General features: G+C 35.8%; 6 protein-coding genes, 3 long non-coding RNA genes and 3 pseudogenes across 10 annotated transcripts; 5 read left to right on the top strand and 7 right to left on the bottom strand.

Annotated features, from left to right (window-relative positions):
- The first annotated feature begins 664 nt into the window (after nucleotides 1–664).
- LOC104774232 (uncharacterized) lies at nucleotides 665–1,634 on the top strand. The gene is made up of 2 exons (XR_765274.2): nucleotides 665–1,297; nucleotides 1,398–1,634. It is a non-coding gene; the product is annotated as an uncharacterized LOC104774232 (long non-coding RNA).
- A 763-nt stretch (nucleotides 1,635–2,397) lies between these two features.
- LOC147946423 (uncharacterized) lies at nucleotides 2,398–3,305 on the bottom strand. Its single transcript, XR_015597777.1, has 2 exons — nucleotides 3,122–3,305; nucleotides 2,398–2,746 (listed from the first exon to the last, which is right to left on the bottom strand). It is a non-coding gene; the product is annotated as an uncharacterized LOC147946423 (long non-coding RNA).
- On the bottom strand, nucleotides 2,915–3,017 carry LOC147946424 (small nucleolar RNA Z103; annotated as a pseudogene).
- A 515-nt stretch (nucleotides 3,306–3,820) lies between the features above and the next one.
- On the bottom strand, nucleotides 3,821–4,708 carry LOC147946421 (uncharacterized). The gene is made up of 2 exons (XR_015597776.1): nucleotides 4,548–4,708; nucleotides 3,821–4,172 (listed from the first exon to the last, which is right to left on the bottom strand). It is a non-coding gene; the product is annotated as an uncharacterized LOC147946421 (long non-coding RNA).
- Nucleotides 4,341–4,443, bottom strand: LOC147946422 (small nucleolar RNA Z103; annotated as a pseudogene).
- A 1,054-nt stretch (nucleotides 4,709–5,762) lies between the features above and the next one.
- On the top strand, nucleotides 5,763–7,890 carry LOC147946420 (protein phosphatase 2C 32-like). Its single transcript, XM_087512124.1, has 4 exons — nucleotides 5,763–6,970; nucleotides 7,078–7,191; nucleotides 7,274–7,538; nucleotides 7,637–7,890. Exons 1-4 carry the CDS (start codon nucleotides 5,894–5,896, stop codon nucleotides 7,786–7,788), a joined length of 1,608 nt encoding a protein of 535 aa, XP_087368250.1. The 5' UTR covers nucleotides 5,763–5,893; the 3' UTR covers nucleotides 7,789–7,890.
- Nucleotides 7,891–8,273: 383 nt separating this feature from the next.
- LOC104783275 (uncharacterized) lies at nucleotides 8,274–12,251 on the top strand. The gene is made up of 14 exons (XM_087512120.1): nucleotides 8,274–8,823; nucleotides 8,923–9,231; nucleotides 9,327–9,506; nucleotides 9,596–9,731; nucleotides 9,849–10,177; nucleotides 10,464–10,593; nucleotides 10,678–10,809; nucleotides 10,932–10,976; nucleotides 11,084–11,163; nucleotides 11,236–11,332; nucleotides 11,427–11,516; nucleotides 11,633–11,686; nucleotides 11,787–11,852; nucleotides 11,960–12,251. Exons 1-14 carry the CDS (start codon nucleotides 8,465–8,467, stop codon nucleotides 12,110–12,112), a joined length of 2,160 nt encoding a protein of 719 aa, XP_087368246.1. The 5' UTR covers nucleotides 8,274–8,464; the 3' UTR covers nucleotides 12,113–12,251.
- LOC104793672 (putative plastid-lipid-associated protein 10, chloroplastic) lies at nucleotides 12,105–13,971 on the bottom strand. Its single transcript, XM_010520077.3, has 8 exons — nucleotides 13,581–13,971; nucleotides 13,368–13,487; nucleotides 13,139–13,273; nucleotides 12,955–13,050; nucleotides 12,797–12,877; nucleotides 12,626–12,712; nucleotides 12,476–12,537; nucleotides 12,105–12,389 (listed from the first exon to the last, which is right to left on the bottom strand). Exons 1-8 carry the CDS (start codon nucleotides 13,737–13,739, stop codon nucleotides 12,272–12,274), a joined length of 858 nt encoding a protein of 285 aa, XP_010518379.2. The 5' UTR covers nucleotides 13,740–13,971; the 3' UTR covers nucleotides 12,105–12,271.
- Nucleotides 13,972–14,071: 100 nt separating this feature from the next.
- Nucleotides 14,072–16,878, bottom strand: LOC104783274 (uncharacterized). The gene is made up of 4 exons (XM_010508404.3): nucleotides 16,387–16,878; nucleotides 15,655–16,157; nucleotides 14,651–15,571; nucleotides 14,072–14,552 (listed from the first exon to the last, which is right to left on the bottom strand). The coding sequence occupies exons 1-4, from the start codon at nucleotides 16,537–16,539 to the stop codon at nucleotides 14,288–14,290; spliced, it is 1,842 nt and encodes a 613-aa protein (XP_010506706.1). The 5' UTR covers nucleotides 16,540–16,878; the 3' UTR covers nucleotides 14,072–14,287.
- Nucleotides 16,879–17,457: 579 nt separating this feature from the next.
- On the top strand, nucleotides 17,458–18,953 carry LOC104783273 (uncharacterized protein C594.04c). The gene is made up of 3 exons (XM_087512122.1): nucleotides 17,458–17,745; nucleotides 17,867–18,130; nucleotides 18,313–18,953. Exons 1-3 carry the CDS (start codon nucleotides 17,515–17,517, stop codon nucleotides 18,790–18,792), a joined length of 975 nt encoding a protein of 324 aa, XP_087368248.1. The 5' UTR covers nucleotides 17,458–17,514; the 3' UTR covers nucleotides 18,793–18,953.
- A 259-nt stretch (nucleotides 18,954–19,212) lies between these two features.
- On the top strand, nucleotides 19,213–20,942 carry LOC104793668 (putative inactive purple acid phosphatase 14). Its single transcript, XM_087512121.1, has 4 exons — nucleotides 19,213–19,562; nucleotides 19,649–20,330; nucleotides 20,409–20,584; nucleotides 20,674–20,942. Exons 1-4 carry the CDS (start codon nucleotides 19,265–19,267, stop codon nucleotides 20,721–20,723), a joined length of 1,206 nt encoding a protein of 401 aa, XP_087368247.1. The 5' UTR covers nucleotides 19,213–19,264; the 3' UTR covers nucleotides 20,724–20,942.
- A 1,486-nt stretch (nucleotides 20,943–22,428) lies between these two features.
- LOC104783271 (B3 domain-containing transcription factor NGA1 pseudogene) lies at nucleotides 22,429–24,183 on the bottom strand (annotated as a pseudogene). The gene has a single exon (XR_015597775.1). The product of XR_015597775.1 is annotated as a B3 domain-containing transcription factor NGA1 pseudogene (transcript).
- Between the last annotated feature and the right edge of the window lie 2,324 nt (nucleotides 24,184–26,507).

Below are 26,507 nucleotides of genomic sequence, written 5' to 3'. Positions count from 1 at the left end.
TTAGTTTACAACATGATAAATTAATATGCGTCGAGTTTTCTTCTCACAAATGTAATTGAACCCCAACATGACATCCTTATTTGTTACTTTTATCCTTTTCATATTTTTTTTTTATAGTAAAATCAAAATAAATGGCCATAATAATATTTGGTTTCTTCTAATTTTCCTTTTTTTGCTGTTGTTATGCTGTTTTTTTCTTCTCTTTTTTTTTTTTTTTTTTATAAATGGTTTACTTTTTTCTGTATATTTTGAAATCTCTTTGAATTTTAATCTTTAATCCATTTTTTTTCACCTTGTTTATTGTTTTGTTTCATGTAATTTACTTACTTGTTAACTTCAATATAAATGAAGAAAAAAATTTTGTGATATACTAATTTTGTATAGAGAGAAGAGAACTAGCAATCTTGAAAGTCTTTGGAAGAAACCACTTTGCATCGGATATGCTAACTAAATCTGTATAGTTCCAAGAATTATAAATGTGGAATTCCACAAACTCAAAAAAAAAAAAAAAAAAAAACACAAAAAAAATGTACATTTATTACTATATCATACTAAAGCGTAATATTTGTATATCTGTATCTCACTCATTGGATGTTTGTATTCAACATGTAACCAACTCAACTACTAGTATCTTTATTAGTTGACAAAAGAACAAATTCCTACTTCAAGCGTGACCCTTCGTTTCAATTCAACTGCTTTCCTTTTCACTGTCGTTAATGGTGATTTCTTCAAGTTGTACAGCAACAATAGTAATCATACATGTGCCGAACGTAGAACCCAACCCTCTGTTATAGCAACCTCACTGACATAATGAAGCGCTGTTAGGTTTATTACAAGTCCCAGGCGGCACTCTAGTTGTAAAAATAGTTTTTTTAAATGTAAAAATTGCTACACCAGTTATATAATAGAAGAAAGGGTCAATTTTCTATCATTCCTTTGGTTTGAATCGAAGTAATTGATGATGATGATTGTGTAATTCCTAAGCCGATGCTTAATGGGTCCATTGAGTTTGTTTCAATTGCAAGTTTAATGGTGAAGCTTTAGTCCAATTTGGGATTAGTTCAGAAGAAATTTGCTGTTTGGAGGATGAAGATTCTAGAGTTCTTTGGATAACGTTGTGGATTACCATCGACGACGACTTTCCGGCCTACTGGTTTGGAGCTCTGCGACATCGGAGATCGTTGTTGGCGATGACCGGCGATCACTTCCCTCCGTCACACGTGTGCTTGACCCTCTTACACATCTACCACGTGTCTTCAGTGTTGTCAATCTTTCTTGTTGACTCATCTTATTTGGGGTTGGTTTACTTTGAGCTTTGTTGGGCTTGTAATTGTTTAAATTTTGTCCCTTTTGTCCGACTCCTATCAATCTAATCTTTATTATAATATTATGATTAGGGGCTGACATCGCTTCAAAATGATTGGGTGGCTATGATTCCCTATCCAAAAGAAAATCGAGTGAACTGATTCACTTTGTCTCCGCTTTCTTCTTCTAATTGTGATGCAAAAGGTCTTACTTCTATTCTACATGGGTCTCGCTAATCTTGAAATATAATAAAACTGCATATTTTTTTTTTCTTGTTCTTTATAAAACGAAACAAATCAAATTTTACTAATATTCGATTATATATGTAATCTATCGATTTTAGTACGACTTTCAGTTGTCATTAAAATCATTTAGACATATAATTATTTCAAAGTGAATTAATATGGAATTTGCACATGTATCATATGAAAAATATATTCTATAATAAAAAATTATATAATAATTATTAAAGTGTTATCTTATTTGATAAAGAAATATATTTGGAATATTGTCCAAAATCAATCATTTATTTACTTTAACTGTGATTGAAATAATTTAAGATATCTAATTATTTTACAGTAAACTAATATAAATGTGCACATATAAAATCTTTTTGATTATGGAAGTACGCAGTTGTGACATGTGCAAATTTTTCCTTTCGGTGTAGACATACATGTGTTGAATGAAGAATCCTGCAACCCACTGTTACAGCAATCTCGCTGACATTATTACAAGTCTCAGGCGGCACTATGGTTGTATCTCTCTTCTTACATATCCCTTCAATTGATCCTTAAAAGAAAAAATAAAAAAACACAATAGATTTTTGGTTAAAAGGCATATTTCTGTTTTTGTAATATATGACTAGTTATAACTTATAAAATTAAAAACAAATCACATTTGTTTTCATTGAAATCATTTAGACATATACTTTATTTCACACTGAACTAATATAATATTCGCACATATATCATCATAGCATATGATAATCTTAGCTAATAATATTTTTTCTGCAAATTCTTTTTGATAATGTTTAAGTAATGCATGTAAAAAATGTACACAAATATATTCTAGTAATAAACAATTATATAATAATTATTAAAAAGTTATCTTATTTGATAGAGAAATATATTTGGAATATTGTCCAAAATCAATCATTTATTTACTTTAATTGTGATTGAAATAATTTAAGACATAGAATTATTTTACAGTAAACGAATATAAATTGTGCACATATAAAATCTTTTTGATTATGGAAGTATGCAGCTGTGACATTTGCAAACTTTTCCTTTCGGCGTAGTTAGACATGTGCCAAACCGATCAGATTGAATCCCTCCGTTATAGCAACCTCGTTGACATAATAAAGCGCCGTTAGGTTTATTACAAGTTCCAGGCGGTACTTTGATTGTATCTCTTATAGCACATAGGTCTCCAGTTGATATTCCTTAAAGAAAGAAAACACATCTTTTCTTGTAAAATAAAGTTTTCAAGTACAAACTTAAGCAATAAATGACATTATTGTATGTCTGGCATATACACAATCAGCTAATGAAATCATGCATGTTAAATATGTTTAAATATACAACTGGTTTTTTTTTTTGTGCACCTAAAGAAAGATCAGAACATTGGCTTGATTTCCTTCTGTCGAAAGGAAATAATAATCGCTTAGTATACAATCAGATCCGATCATTTGGGGAAATTGTCATCACCTCCGGTAAATATGCACTAGTTATAACTTATAAAATCAAACACAAATAACATATATATATATATATATATATATATGGACAATCTTTCATATGTTGTAATGTATACATACCTGTAAAAATCAACAACAAGAGCATCACACGAGTGATGAAACCAGCGACATACGCACTACTACTTGTTCTTTTATTCATCCTTTTTTTTGTTTATTTTTGATTTATATTTTTTTCTTCTCTTTTTTTATGAGAATATCTATAACACAGTTATCAAGTATATATAGAAGAAATGGTTTATTTCTAGAAATAGAAAGAAATAAATGTATTCCATAAAATAATCCTACACAAATGTTAAAAATAGTTTGTTTTTAAAGTAAAAAATTGCTACACCAATTATATAATAGAAGAAAGGGTCAATTTTCTAAAAATAAAAATAAATAAATGTAGTCCATAAAATAATCCTATAAATGTGGTAAAAATTAGTTGTTGTTGTTTTTTTTTTAAAGTAAAATTTGCTGCACCTAATATTATAATACTGTATATAAGAAAAAATATTTATTATAATGACTGATTTTTTCTTTGTCTTCATTTTCATCTTACTAACTTTAAAACAAAACAAATCACATTTGTTTTCATTGAAATCATTTAGACATATAATTTATTTCGCACTGAATTAATATAATATTCGCACATATATCATCATAGCATATGATAATCTTAGCTAATAATATTTTTTCTGCAAATTCTTTTTGATAATGTTTAAGTAATGCATGTAAAAAATGTACACAAATATATTCTAGTAATAAACAATTATATAATAATTATTAAAAAGTTATCTTATTTGATAGAGAAATATATTTGGAATATTGTCCAAAATCAATCATTTATTTACTTTAATTGTGATTGAAATAATTTAAGACATAGAATTATTTTACAGTAAACGAATATAAAATGTGCACATATAAAATCTTTTTGATTATGGAAGTATGCAGTTGTGACATTTGCAAACTTTTCCTTTCGGCGTAGTTAGACATGTGCCAAACCGATCAGATTCAATCCCTCCGTTATAGCAACCTCGCTGACATAATAAAGCGCCGTTAGGTTTATTACAAGTTCCAGGCGGTACTTTGATTGTATCTCTTATGGCACATAGGTCTCCAGTTGATATTCCTTAAAGAAAGAAAACACATCTTTTCTTGTAAAATAAAGTTTTCAAGTACAAACTTAAGCAATAAATGACATTATTGTATGTCTGGCATATACACAATCAGCTAATGAAATCATGCATGTTAAATATGTTTAAATATACAACTGGTTTTTTTTTCTGTGCACCTAAAGAAGGATCAGAACATTGGCTTGATTTCCTTCTGTCGAAAGGAAATAATAATCGCTTAGTATACAATCAGATCCGATCATTTGGGGAAATTGTCATCACCTCCGGTAAATATGCACTAGTTATAACTTATAAAATCAAACACAAATAACATATATATATATATATATATATATATGGACAATCTTTCATATGTTGTAATGTATACATACCTGTAAAAATCAACAACAAGAGCATCACACGAGTGATGAAACCAGCGACATACGCACTACTACTTGTTCTTTTATTCATCCTTTTTTTGTTTATTTTTGATTTATATTTTTTTCTTCTCTTTTTTTATGAGAATATCTATAACACAGTTATCAAGTATATATAGAAGAAATGGTTTATTTCTAGAAATAGAAAGAAATAAATGTATTCCATAAAATAATCCTACACAAATGTTAAAAATAGTTTGTTTTTTAAAGTAAAAAATTGCTACACCAATTATATAATAGAAGAAAGGGTCAATTTTCTAAAAATAAAAATAAATAAATGTAGTCCATAAAATAATCCTATAAATGTGGTAAAAATTAGTTGTTGTTGTTTTTTTTTAAAGTAAAATTTGCTGCACCTAATTTTATAATACTGTATATAAGAAAAAATATTTATTATAATGACTGATTTTTTCTTTGTCTTCATCTTCATCTTACTAACTTTAAAACAAAACAAATCACATTTGTTTTCATTGAAATCATTTAGACATATAATTTATTTCGCACTGAATTAATATAATATTCGCACATATATCATCGTAGCATATGATAATCTTAGCTAATAATATTTTTTCTGCAAATTATTTTTGATAATGTTTAAGTAATGCATGTAAAAAATGTACACAAATATATTCTAGTAATAAACAATTATATAATAATTATTAAAAAGTTATCTTATTTGATAGAGAAATATATTTGGAATATTTTCCAAAATCAATCATTTATTTACTTTAATTGTGATTGAAATAATTTAAGACATAGAAATATTTTACAGTAAACGGATATAAAATGTGCACATATAAAATCTTTTTGATTATGGAAGTATGCAGTTGTGACATTTGCAAACTTTTCCTTTCGGCGTAGTTAGACATGTGCCAAACAAATCAGATTGAATCCCTCCATTATAGCAACCTCGCTGACATAATAAAGCGCCGTTAGGTTTATTACAAGTTCCAGGCGGTACTCTGGTTGTATCTCTTATGGCACATAGGTCTCCAGTTGATATTCCTTAAAGAAAGAAAACACATCTTTTCTTGTAAAATAAAATTTTCAAGTGCAAACTTAAGCAATAAATGACATTATTGTATGTCTGGCATATACACAATCAGCTAATGAAATCATGCATGTTAAATATGTTTAAATATACAACTGGACAATATATGAAATCATCACATAATCATGCATGTTAAAGCTTCTGGCGGAGGCTGGAGCCGATCTTGACCACCGAGACATCAGGGGCGGCTTGACGGCTCTTTATTGGGATATATGATGGGTTTAGTGGACCGGATGCTCCAGATTTCGTAATGAGCCATCTTTATAAAGCTATCGACAAGGAATTGGAAGGTCTTCTTTGGGATTATGAAGAGCCATCTGTAGATAATCAATTGCAGCCAGACCAGGAACCTCCTTCCACAGAAGAGTACTTGTGTGATCCAGAAACTATCAGTGAGCCGCATTCAAAGTCAGTAGTGGCAGGAAGTGAGGAGGTCATGACTGATAATAACAGTAGCCTTGGAAATGCTGACACTCCGATTGCTGATGGTCCACCTGGAAATTTAGCAGGTCCTGGCAAGAAAAGCACTAGACTTTATGAGCTACTTCAATTGGAACGGTGGGAAGGAGAAGAAATCGGGAGTGTGGCTCTAAACGACATGACCAATCAGGTTGAACATCCATCTACTTCAGGTGGAGGAGCTGGAAATGATCCTTGTACCACCGACCGTAGTGGTGTTCTTGATGGGATTCCAGCCTCGGGACAAAGCCATGGGACTAAAAAATCACAGATAAGCTCAAAGATAAGAAGAATGTATCAAAAACAACAGAAGTCTTTGCGGAAAAAGCTGTTTCCTTGGAATTATGATTGGCACAGGGAAGAAGGGACTTGCGTTGAAGAGAAGATAGTGGAGTCGTCGGGACCGATTAGGAGACGCTGGTCAGGAACTGTAGACCATGATGCTGTGCTAAGAGCAATGGCTAGAGCACTAGAGAATACTGAAGAGGCTTACATGGAAATGGTAGACAAGTCTCTTGACATAAACCCAGAGCTTGCACTAATGGGTTCATGCGTTCTTGTAATGCTAATGAAGGATCAAGATGTTTATGTGATGAACGTTGGGGATAGTCGGGCTATCTTAGCCCAAGAAAGGCTCCATGATCGTCACTCTAATCCCGGTTTTGGGAATGATGAGGGTATCGGACATAAGAGTAGGTCCCGGGAATCACTTGTACGTATGGAACTGGATAGAATATCAGAGGAATCTCCAATACACAATCAAACAACTCCGATCAGTGTCTCAAACAAAAACAGAGATGTGACTTCGTACCGGTTAAAGATGAGAGCCGTTCAACTCTCAAGTGACCATAGCACAAGTGTGGAAGAGGTATATATATATATATATCTCTGACAATTTATCTGGTTAGTAGTGAAAGTGCAAGACTTTGGCTATGGTTTGCCAAAAAAGTAAAAGTTTTTTGAAATCTGTTTCAGGAAATTACGCGGATCAAATCTGAACATCCGGAAGATGACCAGTCCATACTGAAAGATAGAGTCAAAGGCCAACTAAAAGTCACTCGAGCTTTCGGTGCTGGGTTTCTCAAAAAGGTAGAAAACAAAGCTGCAAACAAACAAACTTTCAAAACCACACACATTAATTAGACTAATAATTCACTTTATGTTGTTGCAGCCGAATTTTAATGAAGCGTTGCTTGAGATGTTCCGGGTAGAGTACATTGGAACAGACCCGTACATCACCTGCGAACCGTGTACAGTCCATCACAGACTGACTTCAAGCGATCGTTTCATGGTGTTATCATCGGATGGATTGTATGAATACTTCAGCAACGAAGAGGTTGTTGCTCACGTGACTTGGTTCATCGAAAACGTTCCTGAAGGAGATCCTGCTCAATACCTCATTGCAGAGCTTCTATCTCGCGCTGCCACCAAGAACGGTACAGTTTTAACTTGGATGAGAAAAGTTTTGTTTTGTTGTTAAGCTTAACTAAGCAGCCGGTTGTTAATGTATGAAACCAACAACAAATTGTGGCAGGGATGGAGTTTCATGATCTGTTGGATATTCCACAAGGAGATAGAAGGAAGTACCATGATGATGTCTCGGTCATGGTTGTATCACTTGAAGGAAGGATTTGGCGATCTTCTGGACAATATTATCCAGAGAGGAAACAAAAATTCAATAGATGAATTAAACCAAACACAAATTTTTAGGGTTTCTCTTAATTGTTTGTCAAACAATCTTTCGATTTCCAGAAGTAAAAAAAGAAAAAAAAAAAAAAAGAAAAAAAAGCCTAATTTCTCTACTTCCTCCAATTCCAAAATCAAACTGTACTACTCTCTCCATTTCAAAATATAGGATGTTTTAACTAAGACACGCAGATTAAAAAGTTTTTACTTTTAACAAATTCAATCAATCAGAAACAATACTGCATAATATAAAATACTAAAGTAATCTAAAAGTTGCATAAAAACTTGAAAACATTCTATATTATGAAATAAAAAACTTCTCTAAAACATCTTATATTTTGAAACGGGCAAGCAGTATTTATTTACACAAGCGATGGAATCGAGTAAAACTAGATCCTCTATATGAGCCCGAAGGTTTTGACTTTTGACCTTTCGTCGTCCGCCACGTGTATGGGCTCATAAAACATCTGATCGCCTGATCGGTTCAAGGCGCGGCCGCGTCTGAGTCGTTTTGAGCCGTTAATTCACGATTTCGTCTTTGTTCGTCTCTTTCTGGGCGGAGCTAATCAAAATCCAATTCTCCGAGCTTCTTCTTCTTCTTCTTCTTCAATGGTCACGAGTCTTCTTCAGCAAATGCGTTCTGAATCTTTCGTTTCACTAAAGATTCAGATCCGATATGTTATCTCTTCGAAACCTCACTACTAGCTTCGTCGCTCTTCCGTCACGAACCAAGCCGTCTCTACGTCGTCGTTTAGTTCGTTGCCGACTTAGAGAAGCGGCGGCGACCTTTGCGCCTCTTGATGTAGTCTCTGGAGAGTCGGAACGAGCTTTCGGTAGCTTAACTGAGCTTCGAAAGGTGGAAGAGGAGGAGTTTTCCCCGGCGGAAGACGATGAAGAGGAGGGGATTTCGAGTATCCATGTTCCTCGTGAGAAGTACGTCAATGTCTCCAAGTCTGATCTCGTTAATGGTATTGTAACGACGCTCCTCGATTCTCAAGACGGAGGAGACGCTGATATCTTCCTCCTCCTTTCCTCGTAAGCTGCTGATTCTGAATTTAACTTTGGATATATATTGCATCCAAGTTTGTTTCTTATTGGATTCTATTATTAAGAGGAAATTTGGGAACTCTTTAGGTGCTTAGACTCTATCCTTCACGCGGAGCATAAGAGGATTTTAGAGCAAATGAGAGCCGATTTCGTCGCTACTCAATCCCTGGAGGAGGTGGTAAAGACTGATGGTGACTCATCCAGTGACGACGAAAGCTTTACTTCAGATGGAGAAATTGACTCAGAGGATGAACTTAACTCGAATGCCAAACGATCTGAACCTAGGAGTGTTAATGGATATGAGGGTTTATCATTCCCTTTGGCTGATGGGTTTGACATTTGGAACTTTTTAATTTCCTCTGCCGGCAAACATGCAAAGAAACGTTCTGCTGAAAGGTATTATCCGCTTGGCTACCTCTGTACTTTCATTTGAAACAAGATTTGAGAGTGTTTTGAATTTCTGAATATAGCTTGACAATATTCTAATGCAGTGTAATGGCTGCAACCCAGTTCCAGCGTTCTTTCATTCAGCTTCTTGACAATGCTGGCTTTGAAGAGCTTTCAGCAAGGGATTTGGCATTGACTTCGGCTCTGAATACGGATTACCTTCTTACTTTACCTGTATACGTTGATTGGAAGAAGGCGTCAGAGTCCAATGCTATTGTCTTCAGGTAAATGTAACATCTTTTGAGGTGTTTCTAGAATGTGTTATCTAGTTCTGTCTGGAGAATCTGCTTATGAATTTCCATCTTCATTACAGGCGTGGATATGCAACTGAGAAGGAGAAGGGTTTGTTACTCGTGGAGAAGCTAGACTATATCCAGTCTAAAGTTCTACAAGTAATCTTCTCTACTATTGCAAAGCCCCTGAGAAAAGTTGGGAAATTGATAAACAAGGTCTGACTCCTATTTACTGAGGCAAATACTATGTTATATTGCATTCTTGTATATGTCCAGTTTATATTATTATCAAAAAAAATTGAATAACATTTTTTCTTCCAATTTTATGAACAGGCGTTAAGTGAGGCTTCTCAAACTCAAGAAATTCAAGAGTTTTCAGAGAGAATGAAAGTTTGGCTCAAGGAGCTATCCGTTTTTAAGGAATCATATTTCGACCAAACGTCTGATAGTTTCTTGAAAGAGGGGTTCCGTCCAGATTCAGTCCTCCCGATACGGTTAGCAGCACAAAGGGCGGTCAATCGATATGAGGGGCTTCTGACACCTGTTGGTCCTCGAGCAAAGCTCTTCAGAAAGTTGCTTGGATGGATTGGTTTCATTTCTCCTGCTTATGAAACACCATCTCAGCTAGCTAATGATAGTAATGCATCTGAACCTTATTTAAGGTGCGTGGCTTTTTTTTGTCAGTCATCTTTGCCACTGAATTGTGTTTTGGTCTCTATTTGATGAATGTGAAGAATTTCTATGCCAATATATGTGATTGTCTGAATGGACCTGCATATCTGTTCGCTTAGTATAAACAAGTCTGCAAGTTCCTAGATGTGTTTGTATCACTTGTTTGATTATGTCGTTGATCTATTAAATCAAACAAAAATTCCTTGCATCATTTTTTCCCTAAATCTTAGACCTGATCAGAAATTTGAGCTAAGCAGTAGAGTATTCTTCACGCAGGCCGATATTCTTATCAAGGATGACACTGGATGATATATGGAAACCTGCTTCAAAAAAAGCTTGTGGAAATGATATCTGGAAAAGAATGAAAACTTGGATTTCCATTCTTTTATCACCGTCAACTCTGCAGGTATTCGTTTTTTATGCAAATAATAGCACTGTCAAATTTCCTCAATGAATGAATCACTGTTTATTTTTGCTCTTTGGTGAATAGGAACCTGCGTTTGAAGAACTAATTTTGCTTTACACGAAGGATGCGAGTGAAAAAGATGATAAGAGTAAAGATGAAACACGATCATCATTACAATTAGAGATATTTGAAAGAATTCCAATTCCAGATTTACCTGTAAGAATATTACATCCACATCATGAGTGTCTTCTCATGTCTCTTTTATGCCATTGAACTTTTCCCTGTAGCTTTCACCACTGTTTTTTCTTTTTTCTTTTTTCTTTCACTGTTGTATGCAGGTAATATTCCCTCACAAGAAGCTTTACTTTCGCGTCATAGATACAGTAAGTGTGGTTGCAGTACAGACTCATTCTTGTTGATACAGTAAGTGTGGTTGCAGTAATGACTCATTCTTGTTGATCTTATTGTTGTTCTTTATATCTTTTGTTAGGTACGTCTAGATATCGCCAGTATTTTGGGACTTACGGCATACTTTGTAAACTACAAGTTTGAGAATATCTCATCATCACCGTATGTCTCTTATTCTCTTCCCTTTATCCACTTACAAAAACAAAGAGTCAAGATCAGTCATTTGCTACACAGGTCAGCACTATTTCTTGATGTGATTGCCGTCACTGCTCTGGTAATTTATGCTACACGTGTGGTTTTGGGTTACAAGCAGACATGGGATAGATATCAAGTGAGTTGACGCTCAAATTCATACTCTCTTTACTATTTTGGGTTTTAGTGTTCTGATGTTGGAATTTCTTTTTGCATTTGATCTACTTCTTCAGTTGTTAGTAAACAAGACGCTTTATGAGAAAACCTTAGCCAGTGGCTTTGGCTCCGTCCATTTCCTTTTGGATGCCTCGGAGCAGCAACAGGCAAGATCTCCTTCATTTCTCCCTTCTTATTCCTTTCGAAATTGAGTGATTCCATATTGAAAAATGTTTTACTTCTGACTTATGTTTTTTATCTCCAAATTACTCACTATCTGCAGTACAAGGAGGCAATACTGACTTATGCAATTATTCTTCAAGCGGGAAAGAATCAGGTTAGACATAACCAGCCACTTTTTGTCTTAATGCCATGCCTCATTCTCGGATAGTTCAAGATTTTCCGCAGATGCTCATGAATCAACAATTTGCCTGCAGAATATGTCTTACCAAGGAGTTCGAGATAGATGCGAGAGATTCATGTATGACACTTTCAAAATAAAGGTCTGTAGAATATACTTAAACTCTTATGACAATACTACTACAATTGCAAACTCTTATATATAACAACATTACTACAACTTGTAGCTAACTCACTAAACCACTTACAGGTTGAGATGCGAGTAGAAAAGGCTATAAGCACGTTGGTGAGACTTGGTCTAGTAACAGAGACATTGGTCGATAGCAACACCAAGCTACAGGCTGTTCCTTGTCCTCAGGCTTATATTTCTCTTAAAGAACTGTGGAACAGTCTGCTTGGTTGAATATATTCCGAGTTCCTAAGAAGCCCAGAAACAATTTTGCTGTATAGATCTTCAGTAAATCCCGAATAGGGTGTACATAAACAGAATCTACTAACGTATAAGGTTCTTTCTTCTCTTTATGATATACAGTTAAAAAGCATTACAGATTTGTCTTATTATTCACAGCTCAAGGGGTTGAGATTTTGTAAAGACAAATACTCCTCCTCCTCCTACAGAACGACCCAAGAGCATGTTATTATCGAGATACGACAGGTAATACAATCCACCTACAGATCTCCTGCAATAGAGGAACACCTTTAGCATCCATCCATAGTCATATCTTAGTACATGGGTTTCTGAAAATAACCAAAGTTCATTGTTTACCTTCCTGGACTGGTTGCGGTTACTGGAATCTGAGCTTTGAAAGTACGGATAAACTGCAAAATCTGGAAAACCGGTGAAGAGTTATTAGCTTGGTCTCCCTCTTTAAAAGGTCTTGGTTTCCATGCATTGGTACTAGAAAGTGTTTTTCACCTGTAGGCTTAGAAATGAGCGTGGAAGTATCGCGGGTGCGATAAGACCTTGAAGCTGCTCATTGATGTTAATGTTTCTAACACTAATCTGCAAAAATTCCGGGTTACTGAATTCGGATTGTTTCTGGCTAAACACATACTGTAAGCTTAGAAAGGCAGACTATCAACTGACCTCTTCAAACTGAAGGTAGATGTTTCGACTAGAGACCTTGTCGAATTTTGCAGTAACAACAAGTGTTGCACCTTCTTGGTCCTGCCAAGTTTTCATTTAGATAAACTGTCTGGAAAAGTGATATAGAAAGGGCTACAAACAAGTAGAGAAGCTAAAACCTCCAACAAGCTTGGAAGACTCCACTGAACAACATTCCGAATGATCCCACCATCTGATTGATCTTTGCACTCGAACTTCTGGTAGATCTGCCCCACCTGATCAAAACCCACAAAGGATTTAAAACCGGAACAAAACTAAAGCCTCTCTCTGCATTATTATTCATTAGTAAGTGAATAATATAACCTGAAAGAAGGGAAATCTTGAAGCAGCTTCAAAGAGAACAACAATATCGGGTGCAGATGTATATTGTAGCCTCCATGTTCCATCTAACTTCACTAAATCAATGGCTTCACCGCCATTATACCCTTCCACAGTCACCTGAAAAGTTTCTACCAAACGCAGAATCATTAAAAAAGACTTAACCTCCTCACTCAACATAATACAGCAACAGCGATTAACACAATGACTGTACAAGAGCCTCCTCGATGATAGAACGTTGATCAGAAGTGGCGGTGAGTCCTCGTTGAGTGTCTTGAACAGCTCTAAGTAGATCGTGTTTCTTGTATTCTAAGTCAAGTTCAGTGTCGACGACCTGAGTTATTATCATCGAAACATATACTCAAATAATTTGTTTTCAGACGAGCAAAAGAAAGAAGATCAAAAACGTGCAGAGAAGTGAACAAACCCTAGCCGTCGTCTGTCCAGAAGCTACAGCTACTCGACACGAAGATCTCTTCTTCTTACTTATAATGTTAAAGCCGTCAAAAGGGTTGATTCTATTTCTACAGACGCGAGACATTGAAATCGGAGGGCAAGAGAAGGTAGCTGACGCTATTCGATCCATTTTCCAACAACCACCACCCGTTGGATAAACTTATCCAAGATTTAAGACCGAAGCTTTTACTAAAATCAGATTTTTTTTCTCCCAATTTTTTTGTTTTTTTAAATTTCTCACAAGAAAAACAAAACAAAGAGCGAACGAAAAAAAAAAAAAATCAGGCGATTACTTCGAAGCTCAAAAGCTAATCGAGGAATGGTGAGTAAATTACGGACTCCCAAATTTCAAGCTTAAAGATAAAAATAACGCATCGCGCGAAATAGACATTTTAATACGTGGCCGTGTTTTGACTTTTGACCTGAAACTGAACCGGCTCAACCTAAACCGAGCCTTTGAGCAATTGAAAGCTGTCTATGATTAAAATTAATCAGTAACAAGAATTGAAAATGATTAAATCCGATTAACCCGAAAATATCAAATCTCACAAGTAGCTCTAGCTCTAGCAAGTATAAAAACTAAACCATCAAAATGGCACTGTACAGCAAATGCAAGGCCACATTTTTGTAAAATGTATTTGTAGCAGTTTTTCTTCTTTCTCCACTTAAAAGAGCCATTTAGCCGTTGTTGTCTGGTTGGTGGTGAGCATCATCGCCTTCATCTCCATAGTGAGCCCATGGAAGAATTGACTCCATCAACACAGCCAATGCATGCCGATTTGCCAGATCACGTGGAGGAGGCGGTGGTGCTTGCTGTTGACCTCCCCCTTCACCCATTTGATCTCCTCCCACCATTCTTGGATTAGCCACAAAGTTCTGCAAATTGTCTGGTGGGAGAGTCGGCATCGAATCAGAGAAATCATGGGTTGATAAATGAGAGTACCTGGAACGGATAAGTGATCAGCTCTAGCCATGAGGAAACCATATGTGATCAGCTCTAGCCATAAGGAAATTTAAAAATGAGATTTAAGAAACACTTACTGGTTATTCTCAGCAGAGAAAGCTTCTTTCCTTACACAAAGCCAGCTCTCGGCTTCGGTTCCGTCTTGTTCCAGTGACTCAATTACTAGATCAGCAGCACTCCGCAGCAATTTTTGCACATCTGGAAGCCTCCATATAAGGTAGTTCCTCTCGACATATATGTTGATAAGGTGATCCAAGGACATTATCTTTGATTCACCTGACCGGAAGTAAGAATGCTTGAGTATCTTTGTCCATACCTGATCTTTTAAAGGTACTTTGTCCACTAGTTTCCTGAGTACTGTCGGATGAAGCTTCAAAGCTTGTTTCATGAGATCCAACGAGCTCGACTTCGAAGTATCTATGTGAGTGGCTTCTGAGGAAGACGAAGACTCCATCTTCTCAAGAAAAACCCGGGCTATTGCAAGAGAATATGAGAAATTTGGGAAGAGCCACAATGAGTTGTCATTTCGGTACTCCTCAGAGAATTGCTCCAGCCACGCATACTCCTCTGCTCTCAAAGCAAAGTAATCCACACAAAACAAAGCGCCCACTGGATCACTCGTGTCCAATGAAAGCAAGAATTTGCAGACCTCCAACGCTGACCTATGACAGCCACGCCTGTCCATGTTTCTCATGTGAGTGAAAAGCGTCTTGAAGAACAGCTTGTTTGTGTCGTGGTTAAAATCCAACCGGCAATTACCCTGGAACGGCGTGAACATAGGGTGCCATGCTCGCTCCAATCCGTACAAGCACTTGCCAATAGCATCTGCAGCCATATCATGCTCACCAACAAACTTAAAGTAGTCCGCCATAGTTATGAGCGACTCGATATGGTAAGGATGGTGTATAAGGACACTTGCAACACCATTCAAATCATGGATAGCCTGTGCAGCTTGAAATGCCCTCTGAGCCTGCTCATATGAAGCTGAATGGGTATATCTACACGTAAAAAGAAAAATATTCCCATCAGACGTACAAAGTTACACACATCCAACCAAAAAAGAAACTGTAAAAAAAGTTACCTGAAGTAGTTGTTACCATCTTTAGTCTCTAAAAACTCCATGGAGAAAGATCGATCCCAGCGAGACCAATTCTCCTTTGGAGATATGAGAACCGTCTTTGTGATATGATGAACTCCACGTCTTCCCCCTCGTCCCAGTCTAGAGCTACCACCACCTTGAGTGCCACTCTCAAAGGACCTCATAGCCTTTGAACCATACACTCTCCTCAACTCGTTTTCAAGATTAAGGTACTTGGGATCTATTTCCAAAAAAAATCGTGAAGAAGAAGCCTTTTTGGAAGAATCAGCGTTTGCTTTGGTCTCCTGAACCTTATCTTGCTTAGAGTTAGCACTGAGACCAAGCGCTTCTAAAGTTTCATCCAAAGAGATTTCAGGCTTGGCCACATTGGAAGCCGTCTCTTTGTTTTTCTTCTTCTTCTTCTTTTTCTTCGACTTATTCTTAGACAGGTGATCAGCGTCTTCGTTCTTCTTCTCAACTATAGTCTCATCATCAATCTCTAACTCCTGCAATCAAACACCCCAACTGTTTACAGAAACACTTTTGTAATCATCACTTTGTATTACCAACAAACAAAACATGAATCACTGATCATCAAAACCGATAGCTCCAGACATAATCAGAAACAAACATCTAAAGATCAAACCTATTGCATTCGAACTTATCAATACAGAGACATATGTACAGTTGCAATCTTCAAATAACCTAATTGGAGGTGAAATCGGATAGACTAACCTCAGGATCTTCATCATCCTCGTTCAATAGATCGAACGGATTAATCGAAGAACGAGCTCCCGATTCTTCATCTTCTTCCTCTTCTTCGTGATGAATCTGTTGTTTCGATTCTTCATGTTCCTGGAGAACCTTCTTCAGCAACCTCCCAGACATCTCTATTCCTGCTTCGTCTTCTCGAAATCAAACGATGTCGAATTAAGACGGCGGCGACACCGATTAGATATCTCGATCGACGGTCGATACGCTTAATTCATCCCTCGCTTCTCTTGACCCTTTTGAGAAGATAGTGTATCTTTCCGGTTTATACTTAACCGGCACCATTGAACCGGTCAAATTGATAAAAAAACGAACCGAGATGCGGACGGAAGAGCGACGTCGTTTCTATCCAAACATCGACCGACGTCGTTTGAAGTTTTCACAGTTGAACGCATAAATCAAATTATGTATACTAATATGATGTTTACTGTTGTAGGCTATAAATTATTATATTATACTATTAAAGTTCAAATCTGGACCGCATATAAAGGTGTTGATTTTTATATACATGGAGAATCTGATTAAATTAGAATCCAATGCTTTCGGCTAGGCTAATAATTAGAGTCACCACGAGCAACGCTAATTATCTCTTAGTGATATCTTCAGTTTTACTTCAAAAGTAAACTAATCACAAATTCACTATGATTTCAATTCTCTCTCCCCAATGCTCTCATTTTTTTTTTAATAATTTATTTGTCCCTATTTCTGCTATAATTTTGGATTTTTATATATCCATAAGTGTGTATATTTTACTACACTATTACTTTCATTTCATGATATGCTTAAAGTAAGAAATCTCATACCATCTCATCATTACGATACAAAATCATACTCCAATTATTTTCTTCATTAGAGACTTTTTTCGGCTGTTTAACAAAAAAGCTAAACCTTTTTTCTACAGTTGATTAGTATATTTTAAATTCTCACCAAAAGTAGAAATAAACAGAAGACGCTAATCATAGCTGTGATCAAAGTGGGCCTACAAGGGCCCATACACGCCACAGCGAACCAAACCCAAAAGTCCAAAGAAGCTCTCAGTTTATAAATTGCACTCTCCTCTCCTTCTTCTTCCAGACAACAGAAAAAAACAGAATGAATCGGAATCTTAGAAACGCCGTTGTTGCATTCCTTGCTCCACTTCCCTCTATCGTCTTCTACCTCACCTTTCTCCGTAATAATAATTACTCTCCATCCTCCGATTCAGAGCTCTCTTCTATTCATTCATGGTGTTTGAATCATCCTCTTCTTCTAGCAAACCTTCTCTTCTTCTTCAACGTCAATGTGCTCTTCTGGATCATCGGTTTACTCCAATCTAGCCACTGGGTACGCACTCATAATCTCCAAAATGTTTACCCATTTGTTAAATTTTTGAAATTTTGATAATCTCTTTTTTTCAAATGTCAGATTTTTTTTTAATATATTTATTCGTCTGTTAATTTTGTAGATGATCGATGTGTACTGGACTGTGATACCTGTAATGCTGGTTCATTACTTCGCTTCTCATCCATTGGGACAGTACAACAAGTTGAGATCAACGATTGTCATTATCCTGACATGGGTTTGGAGTATTAGGTTGACTCATAACTATTTCCGGCGGGAAAATTGGGAATGGGGTGCTAGAGAAGACTGGAGGTTCAACGACTTACGGAAACAGTACGGGAAACACTGGTGGTGGCTCTCCTTCTTCTCTGTTTACGTTTCGCAGCAGGTAACATTGCCGACCACTTGTTCGATGAATTGCCTCAAAGAGCAAGTCTTCTAACTTATCTGCCTTTATGAGGATGGTTTAGAGAAAAGTGGATTCTTTTTGGTTAAAGGCTTAGCTTATATGTTTTTTTTTGTTTCTCATTAAGCTTCTTTTTTTTTTTTTTTTTTCCAAAACGCGCTCAGATCTTCCTCATTGGGATATGTCTACCTTTATATGTCATCCATTCCATTGATGCGCCACTAAACATCTGGGACTTCGTTTCCTCGGCTATCTGTTTGACGGGTATTGTCATGGCATACTACGCAGACACACAGCTTCACGAGTTTGTAACCGGAAACCAAAAACTCAAGGAGCAAGGGAAGCCTAAAATTCCTAATCTTGACACTGGTTTGTGGCGTTACTCTAGACATCCTAATTACTTGGGAGAGCAATTGTGGTGGTGGGGATTAGTTATATTTGCTTGGAACCTTGGTCAAGGATGGACTTTGGTAGGTGCATTGGTTAATACTCTGTGTTTGGTTTATGTAACAATCCTTGTTGAGCGTCGGATGGTGAAACAGCAATACAGAGCTGAAGCTTATAGAGCATATCAGAAGACAACCTCTGTGTGGATTCCATGGTTCAAATCTCATGATGTTGCTACTAAAGACAAGAACACTTGAAGTTGCTTTTGATTAGTTTGTTTCCATAGAGATCCTTTAGCTGTGTATTATGAGCATTGTTTGATGTGTTTTTTTTTTTTTTGCTCTCATTTTATTTTCTTGGTATGTTTTCTTCGGTCTTGTGTAAATTTGCATTTAAAATGGTTTTTTTTTTCTGTCTATTTGGGCTTTGCTTTATCTTAACTGAATATTCATGAATTGATTTCGTTTCAGAAAGTCACAAAAAAAAATATAAAAAAAATGGTATTTTCAATAATATATTCGCCAACAACAAACCAAAAGCATATGCGTAAATGGTTAGATATACTGATAAAATTTGTAGAATATACCATTAGAATAAAATACAGTTGACGCTATCGTATCTATGGGGAAATAACATATCTAAATCCCTATAAGAACAGGGTGCAACCTAAGCCAAATACATTAGTCTCGTTCTCATATCCAGTTTCATCATAGTCACAAACCTAATTCAATGGAGGGAACTCGGAGTAGATTTGTTTTATCCTCTGTTTTAAGTGTCTCTTTGATTTGCTTATGTCTTTCCACATGTCACGTTTCTGCTTACCCCTTCGGTCCAAGGCAGCTCCGGTTTAACACTGATGGTCGGTTCAAGATACTGCAAATTTCAGATTTGCACTACGGTTTTGGCAAAGAGACGCCATGCTCCGACGTAGCACCAGCAGAAATGCCTTACTGCTCTGATCTCAACTCCACCGCCTTTTTACAGCGAACTATCGCCTCCGAGAAGCCCGATCTCATCGTCTTCTCCGGTACCTAAACAAATTTATATTATGTAACACTATTTTATTTTTCGGTTCAAGAACTTATAATGATGTTGTTTTATTTTGTAACGCAGGAGATAATGTATATGGACTATGCGAGACAAGCGACGTGGCAAAATCGATGGATAGGGCATTTGCTCCTGCGATCGAATCGGGGATTCCATGGGTGGCCATTTTGGGGAATCACGACCAAGAATCTGACATGACTAGAGAATCATTGATGAAATATATAGTCGAACTCCCAAACTCGTTGTCTCAAGTAAACCCTCCCGATGCTTGGCTATCCCAAATAGATGGTTTCGGTAATTACAATCTACAAATCGAGGGTCCTTTTGGGTCTCCTCTCTTCTTCAAATCCATTCTCAATCTTTATATGCTCGACGGTGGATCTTACACGGATCTCAAGGGCTTTATTTACAAATACGATTGGGTCAAAACCTCTCAGCAGAACTGGTATGAACACACTTCTAAATGGCTCGAGATGGAACACAAGAGGTGGCCTTTCCCACAGAACGGTACCGCGCCGGGGTTGGTTTACCTCCACATTCCGATGCCGGAGTTTGCATTGTTCAACAAATCGACGGAGATGACTGGAGTGAGACAAGAAGAAACATGTGCTCCACCTATCAACTCTGGTTTCTTTACCAAACTTGTCGAAAGAGGTGAAGTAAAAGGTGTTTTCAGCGGTCACGACCACGTCAACGACTTCTGTGCCGAACTCCATGGAATCAACCTCTGTTACGCTGGTGGTGCCGGGTAACTAGCTTGTGTCGCACGCTTTATATATCTCACTTATAAACCCTTACTTATATCACACGCTTTTATCTGTTTTAGGTATCATGGGTATGGAAAGGTTGGTTGGGCTAGGAGAGTCAGAGTGGTCGAAGCTCAGCTTGAGAAGAGTAAGTATGGATATTGGGGACCTGTTGATACAATCAAAACTTGGAAACGGCTCGATGATAAGAATCATTCTTTGATTGATACTCAGCTTCTCTGGTCCAAGAACACAAGTAAGTAAATCTCAGGTCATCTATAAACCATACAACTTTATATCAACTCAAATCTCAGATCTTAATTTGGAGCTTTTTTCTTATTGCAGTGGATGAGATAAATATTGGGTTTAGTTGCCCTACTATACCACAGCACTAGTCATGCATTGACCGGAGTGTTTGTAGAGTGATAGGGGTTTTTTTTTCTTTAATTATTTATTTATGATTTACTATTTCAATATTTTGTTTAGCATTAAAAAAAAAAAGCAACTCAGCATAATCTTCTCTGTTATATTCATTTGATTTTTCTCAATAGTTTGATCTATAAACGCGAGTCGTCAATTGGGCACGCTTCTGTAAATTTAATAATATTCGGCAATGATTATAAATAGTTTACAATGTAGGACTGGGTAAGAAATATGGAAAGCAAAACTTGAATTTCACATTCCTTTTAGTCTTTGGAAACGCCGAGACGTTTGCATATCTCGACTTTAAAAAACTGTATTTTGTTTTTTTTTGTGAGTTTTTAAGGCCAACGAGCGACAAAATCCCAATTCGCCTCCAACTAGCTAGGGTTTGAGTTTGTGATAACTTGTTTCAGATAATTTTCATTCACGAGAGATTTGATGTAAACATATATCACCAAAAGAAATCGTTTGCAAACCTATAGTATGAATTGAGTTAGCTATACTATATAAAACCCTAAATGTATGCGTGTATAACTTTATGACAACACCATAATCATCATATAGGTCATAATTACATATATTTAGATGCTAGCTAAGCTATAAGGTACACACATGTGATATATAATACTAGATGCTTGTATAAATCTACATAGCATTATACATCTAACGTATGTGTACACACATGTGATATATAATACTAGATGCTTGTATAAATCTACATAGCATTATACATTTAACGTATGTGTATAAACATAACAGTATATATTTACATTAAATGTGTCTCTGCAATGTACTGTATGTGTTGTGTAATACTTCAGAGTTCAGACCAAGAGACCAAAAGAGAATCCAAAATTAAAAAGCATAACTGACCACAAAATAATTATATATTTTAAATTTCCTAATTGTATAGCCTCTAGCTTTTGTTAATATGCTCATAAATTAACTAAATGCATCAGAAAATATATGAAAACAGATGATACCTTTTTCAATCGCCCCAAGATGAGAAAAAAAAGAAAGGGAAGAAGAAAGAAGCTCTTCTCTTTTTGCTAATGTAGACATCACAATGATATAAAGAAACAAGATTTTTTTAATTATTGTTTTGTCACTGCCCATCTCCTGCAACTCTGCCTAACTAATATCCAGCAATAGCTTCAGAAAAAAAGCAGCAGCAGCAGCCATATTTAGTAACCAAACATAGAAACCCATCACCAAAATTAATTGCAGGGACAATAATTAATGATACACATATATATAAATACAAAATTCAACACATATATATATATAGAGACAATTCACTTTTCTAAGACAGCCCATCAAACTCTGAAACTTTCTGACCACAGAGACATACAAGAGAGACATGGGTTTATACTGATCCCAATCCTAGTTCATGTCGTCTCTTCTTATAATATCTCACTTATTTGTACCCAATGTTTCCTACTCTATACAGACTTACAATCTTATTATTACTTACCCCATGATCGGTTTTGCCAAATGTAAATAATAATCCATTGATCTATAATTGAGAGAAACGAAGAAACAAAAAAAAAAGACTTACCAATGCTAGAACTACTTCGTATATCTATTTATACACACAATCAACATTTTCAAGAACACTTGTACTATCCGAATCCATAAATTTTCACTATAGACCATGCATATTATTAGAACATATATCAATTGATCTCCAATAAATTTATAATGAAATCAATGCATTATAACGTCATATAAAAATATATATAGATGTAGAATTATGTGTACTTTCCAAGATATACCAACTAATATAATCATCATTAATTATTGATCCAAATCAAAAGACAACGAAGACTTTCCTTTCTTAGAGAAGTGATCATCTTCACTGTTGCTTCCAAGTCTCAGCTGGAACAAAGAGGGAGATGAAGAAGCACCGCTGCCACGTGGCAAACTCCCACCGGAAGATGATGACTCCTCCTCCGTGCTGTTGGTCGTCATTCCACTCTCGCCACATTCCATATCAACTCCGAAAAGCCTCAGTCTCTTCCCGGCAGTTCCAACAAGTCCTTGATTAGCTCTTCCGTGCATCATCACCGGTACAGATTCGATCACTAACGGATCAGCCACCACCGCCGCAGAACTACTGACCCTCTGGTCCACTGACCTGACGAAATAACCATATCCAAACTCTCTCGGGATTTGATGATAATCGTAACCACCACCGTGATGGTGATGATGACGTTGCTGCTGATGGTTATAGAGATTGTAACTTGTAGAAGGGAAACTGTAAAACCTAGGGAACATAGCTCCGGCGGAGAAGTGAGGATGATGGTCAGGGACTTTGGGTCGTCTCCTCCAGTCAATGAACAAACGACTGTCTCTCCCTGAATCTCCGACACATCTTTGAAAAGAGACAATATCTCCGGCGTCAAGCTTTTTGTCTTTAACGAATCTGCTCCAACCTTTGGTCATGACATAGCTTTGACTACTGTTCCAGTAAGAGTAACGGAACCTCCAAGATTTGCCTGTGAGATCTTCGAAGTTTAAAAGCAAACCTTTCTCGTTTGAGGATGAATCTAATGGGAAGAATCTCTCTGCGTGTTGCTTTGGGATCACAAGTCTGTTTAGCTTCCCAACATCACTTGGAGTCACCACTTTGTCAAACATGTGCTCTCTCTCTACTACTTCTCTGGCTCCTTCTCCTCCTTCTTGCAAAGGCTTCTTCTCTTCTTCGTCTTCTTCTTCTTCATATCCATCTCTTGAAAGAGACAGATTCGTCATCATCTTTAGAATTTTCAGATCTCTCTTGAAGATGTGACCAAGAATTAATGGGTTTGATTAAGGATGGATTTCGATGGCTTCCTGAGGGGTGACTTTGGAATTGAGAAAGGAGGAGAGAAGCAAAAACCCTAAAATTTGGAAGGAGAGGAGAGGAGAATTGGAGGGGGAAAATGGTTAGATAGGTGATGTGATTGACCTAATTATACATAAATAGAAAGTGGGTTTAGCCTAACTTCACTGATCATCAGCACCACCTATATATCTCTCCTCTTCTCTATCTCTATCTCTATCTTTTACTGTTTCAAGCAGTACTTATAGCTCTTTGAAATTGAGGGGAAGATGAAAAAGAGTCTCTCAAGATTTTTAGAAGAAGAGAAAAAGAAAAAAATCATCAATGTTATAATGTTATGATGAGAATGATGGAGATATGGGCAAGAGAACCAATTTAGAGGGACCCATGAATAAATCTGGTTCAGTTCATGTGACCTTATTGTCCTTTAATTTTACCACCATCCCCTAGCCATAGCTAGTTTCTTCTTTCTTTCTTTCTTTCCTCCTTATAACATAATGGTATTTCTTTAAATAATTCCCCATATAAAAATACAATTCATTTGCTAACTAGAAATGCTTGAGATCGGAAAAAAAAAAAAAAAAAAAAAAAATCAGATTTTGTCCAACGTAGTATATGGTTGGGATATGAGGCGAAGAGAGATGATAATGTCGTGGGCTTAGGGAGAATTTTTTGGTTTTTTGTTTTAAATTAGAATCTTAAATCTAATACATGTACAATCAAATGATTAATAAGTACTTTATCAATAATCTCCTTCTAATGGGTTTGCTGCAATTTTTGGTTCACAAAGACAAAATTGGCATATTGTTTGTCTTTGGTCTTTACTCTTGATTTATTTTTGTTATGGTTACCCTTCTCTCCATGATAAATTTCTTGGTTTATACAATTATACACATATATGTAAAATATAGTGTGTTGTTTGAGTGTTACATGTTATATACTTTCCCCACTTTTAAGAGATGCTTTTTATATTAATCACACATTTATACCCCTCTTACTTGTCCTTTTTTGTAATTCCAGTGACAACTTTATTTTGTGTGTTTTTTTTCCACTTACAATTTTTGTGTACTCTCGATCGTTGCTACGTTGCATTATATATAGAACCTCAAAATAAGTGAGTTTAAACATTCATGAGTTTCTAACTCAAAATTAGTTGATGATAAATATATTAGTTAATATCTCTTAAATTTTACTTATAATTCTTTTTTATCTTAATATGAAATTATAAACACATATCTAAACTCGATAACTTTTTGTTATTTCTATCTCGAATTGAATGGAACATGATTGTTAAACGTAAAAATTAAACAGATTTATATTGTTGTTGCCTAATAAACAAATAAAAAATTTCTTTTGAAGAATATCTAAATTGATCTACTTATCAGTATACAGTTGAAATTCAAATGATAGGTTGATAAGATATAAAAAGTATTCGAATAGTCAATTTTAATCTGTGGATTGATAGTATATTATTATTTTGGTTATTTATTACATCTTCTATAACATCATGATCAGATTACCTATCAATCTCCATCTTAATATGTTTGGTTGGCTGATTACTTTTTCTTTAAAGGAACTGGCCAGGCCAATCTAGATCTAGATATATGCATAATCGCTAAATAAATACTATATAGTATATGAATTACAACTCTTCGACTTATATAAATAAGGTTAAAGTAACTCAGGTTGTGATTTTATCAAGGTTAGCCGACACACTCGTACGTACACCCTCTTTTCATCTACTCTTAAATCTTAATTATCTCTTTGATCATATTCATACACCTTCATCTGAAAATCCTCTTTACGCCTCATTTTTATGTAACTGTCCTCAAAATAACTATCGTGACTAGTAATTCGTGGATTTGTACGCATATATATACCTAGTCGGTAATTCTTTTCACGAATTACAAATCCACAGAATTTACAAAATCATGATATGCTCGTAATGTCACAAAATCCATCATGAGAGAGGAAAAAAAATATATAGAAATTAGGAACCTCTTTAATCAATTGAATAAAATAAGAAAAATAGACATGGTCTTGTTCTTGGACCGGCCAAAGAATCCTAGAGTTTATGGCTCAAGATATATAACTTTTCAAATAAAACGAAAATCGATACATTTGTTTGTTCCAGCGCATCGTACTAACAGCATGTACCAATGTTTTTTTTTTTTTTTGTTGGTTTTGTTCATGTAACGATGTTAGTATAGTAACATTACACATGTTGCTCTGGAACATGACACGTAACACTTGACCCCTGGCAAACCCTTAACAACTAATAAATTAATAGTTTTCACGTATTGTCAATGTTAATCTAAAAATTGTGTACGTACGTGGTCCTGAAAGAGACTAAGCACCCTTCACGTTCCTTTATCCAATTTTGGTTTAAATGTAATGAATGGCTGGTTAATGATTAAAGCTTACAACTTTTATCAAAATAGAACTGTACTAGTGGACGGCAGTGGTTGTATTTTCATGTTAATCGATGTTATCAGCCGATTACTACTTAAACATTCATTTTTTTTTACACCATCAGTCTCTATCACATATTTTCATTGACGGCTGAGCTTATATATTACGCTGGGCTCAGAGAACTCGATTAAAAGAGAGTTCAAAACCTGAAATGAAAAAGCTAGCAGCTGTAGGTAAATGAACATTGATAAACGTGGTCCTATTTCTCATCCTCAGTACATAATTGGTTGGACACAAAAGCCTCTAGTCGATACATTGTTTTCTTATGTTTCATCGTTATTGCTACGAATCTTAATCTTTTGCAATTTGATCAAAATCTATTAGTATATATAGATCTAATGTATCAAATTCCATTTGATATAATTGACTGTTATTCATAATCATTGCATGGCTTGCTTATCTTCTTTTCTTTGTAAATTTTCAAATAATGGGTTGTTTCGCCCACGCGCATCTTATAAATTGA

Source organism: Camelina sativa, chromosome 4, assembly GCF_030686135.1.
Source record: "Camelina sativa cultivar CO46 ecotype springtype chromosome 4, ASM3068613v1".
NCBI lineage: Eukaryota > Viridiplantae > Streptophyta > Magnoliopsida > Brassicales > Brassicaceae > Camelina > Camelina sativa.
The sequence above is the reverse complement of the archived record's forward strand: the minus strand, read 5'-3'. Positions and strand labels throughout refer to the sequence as shown.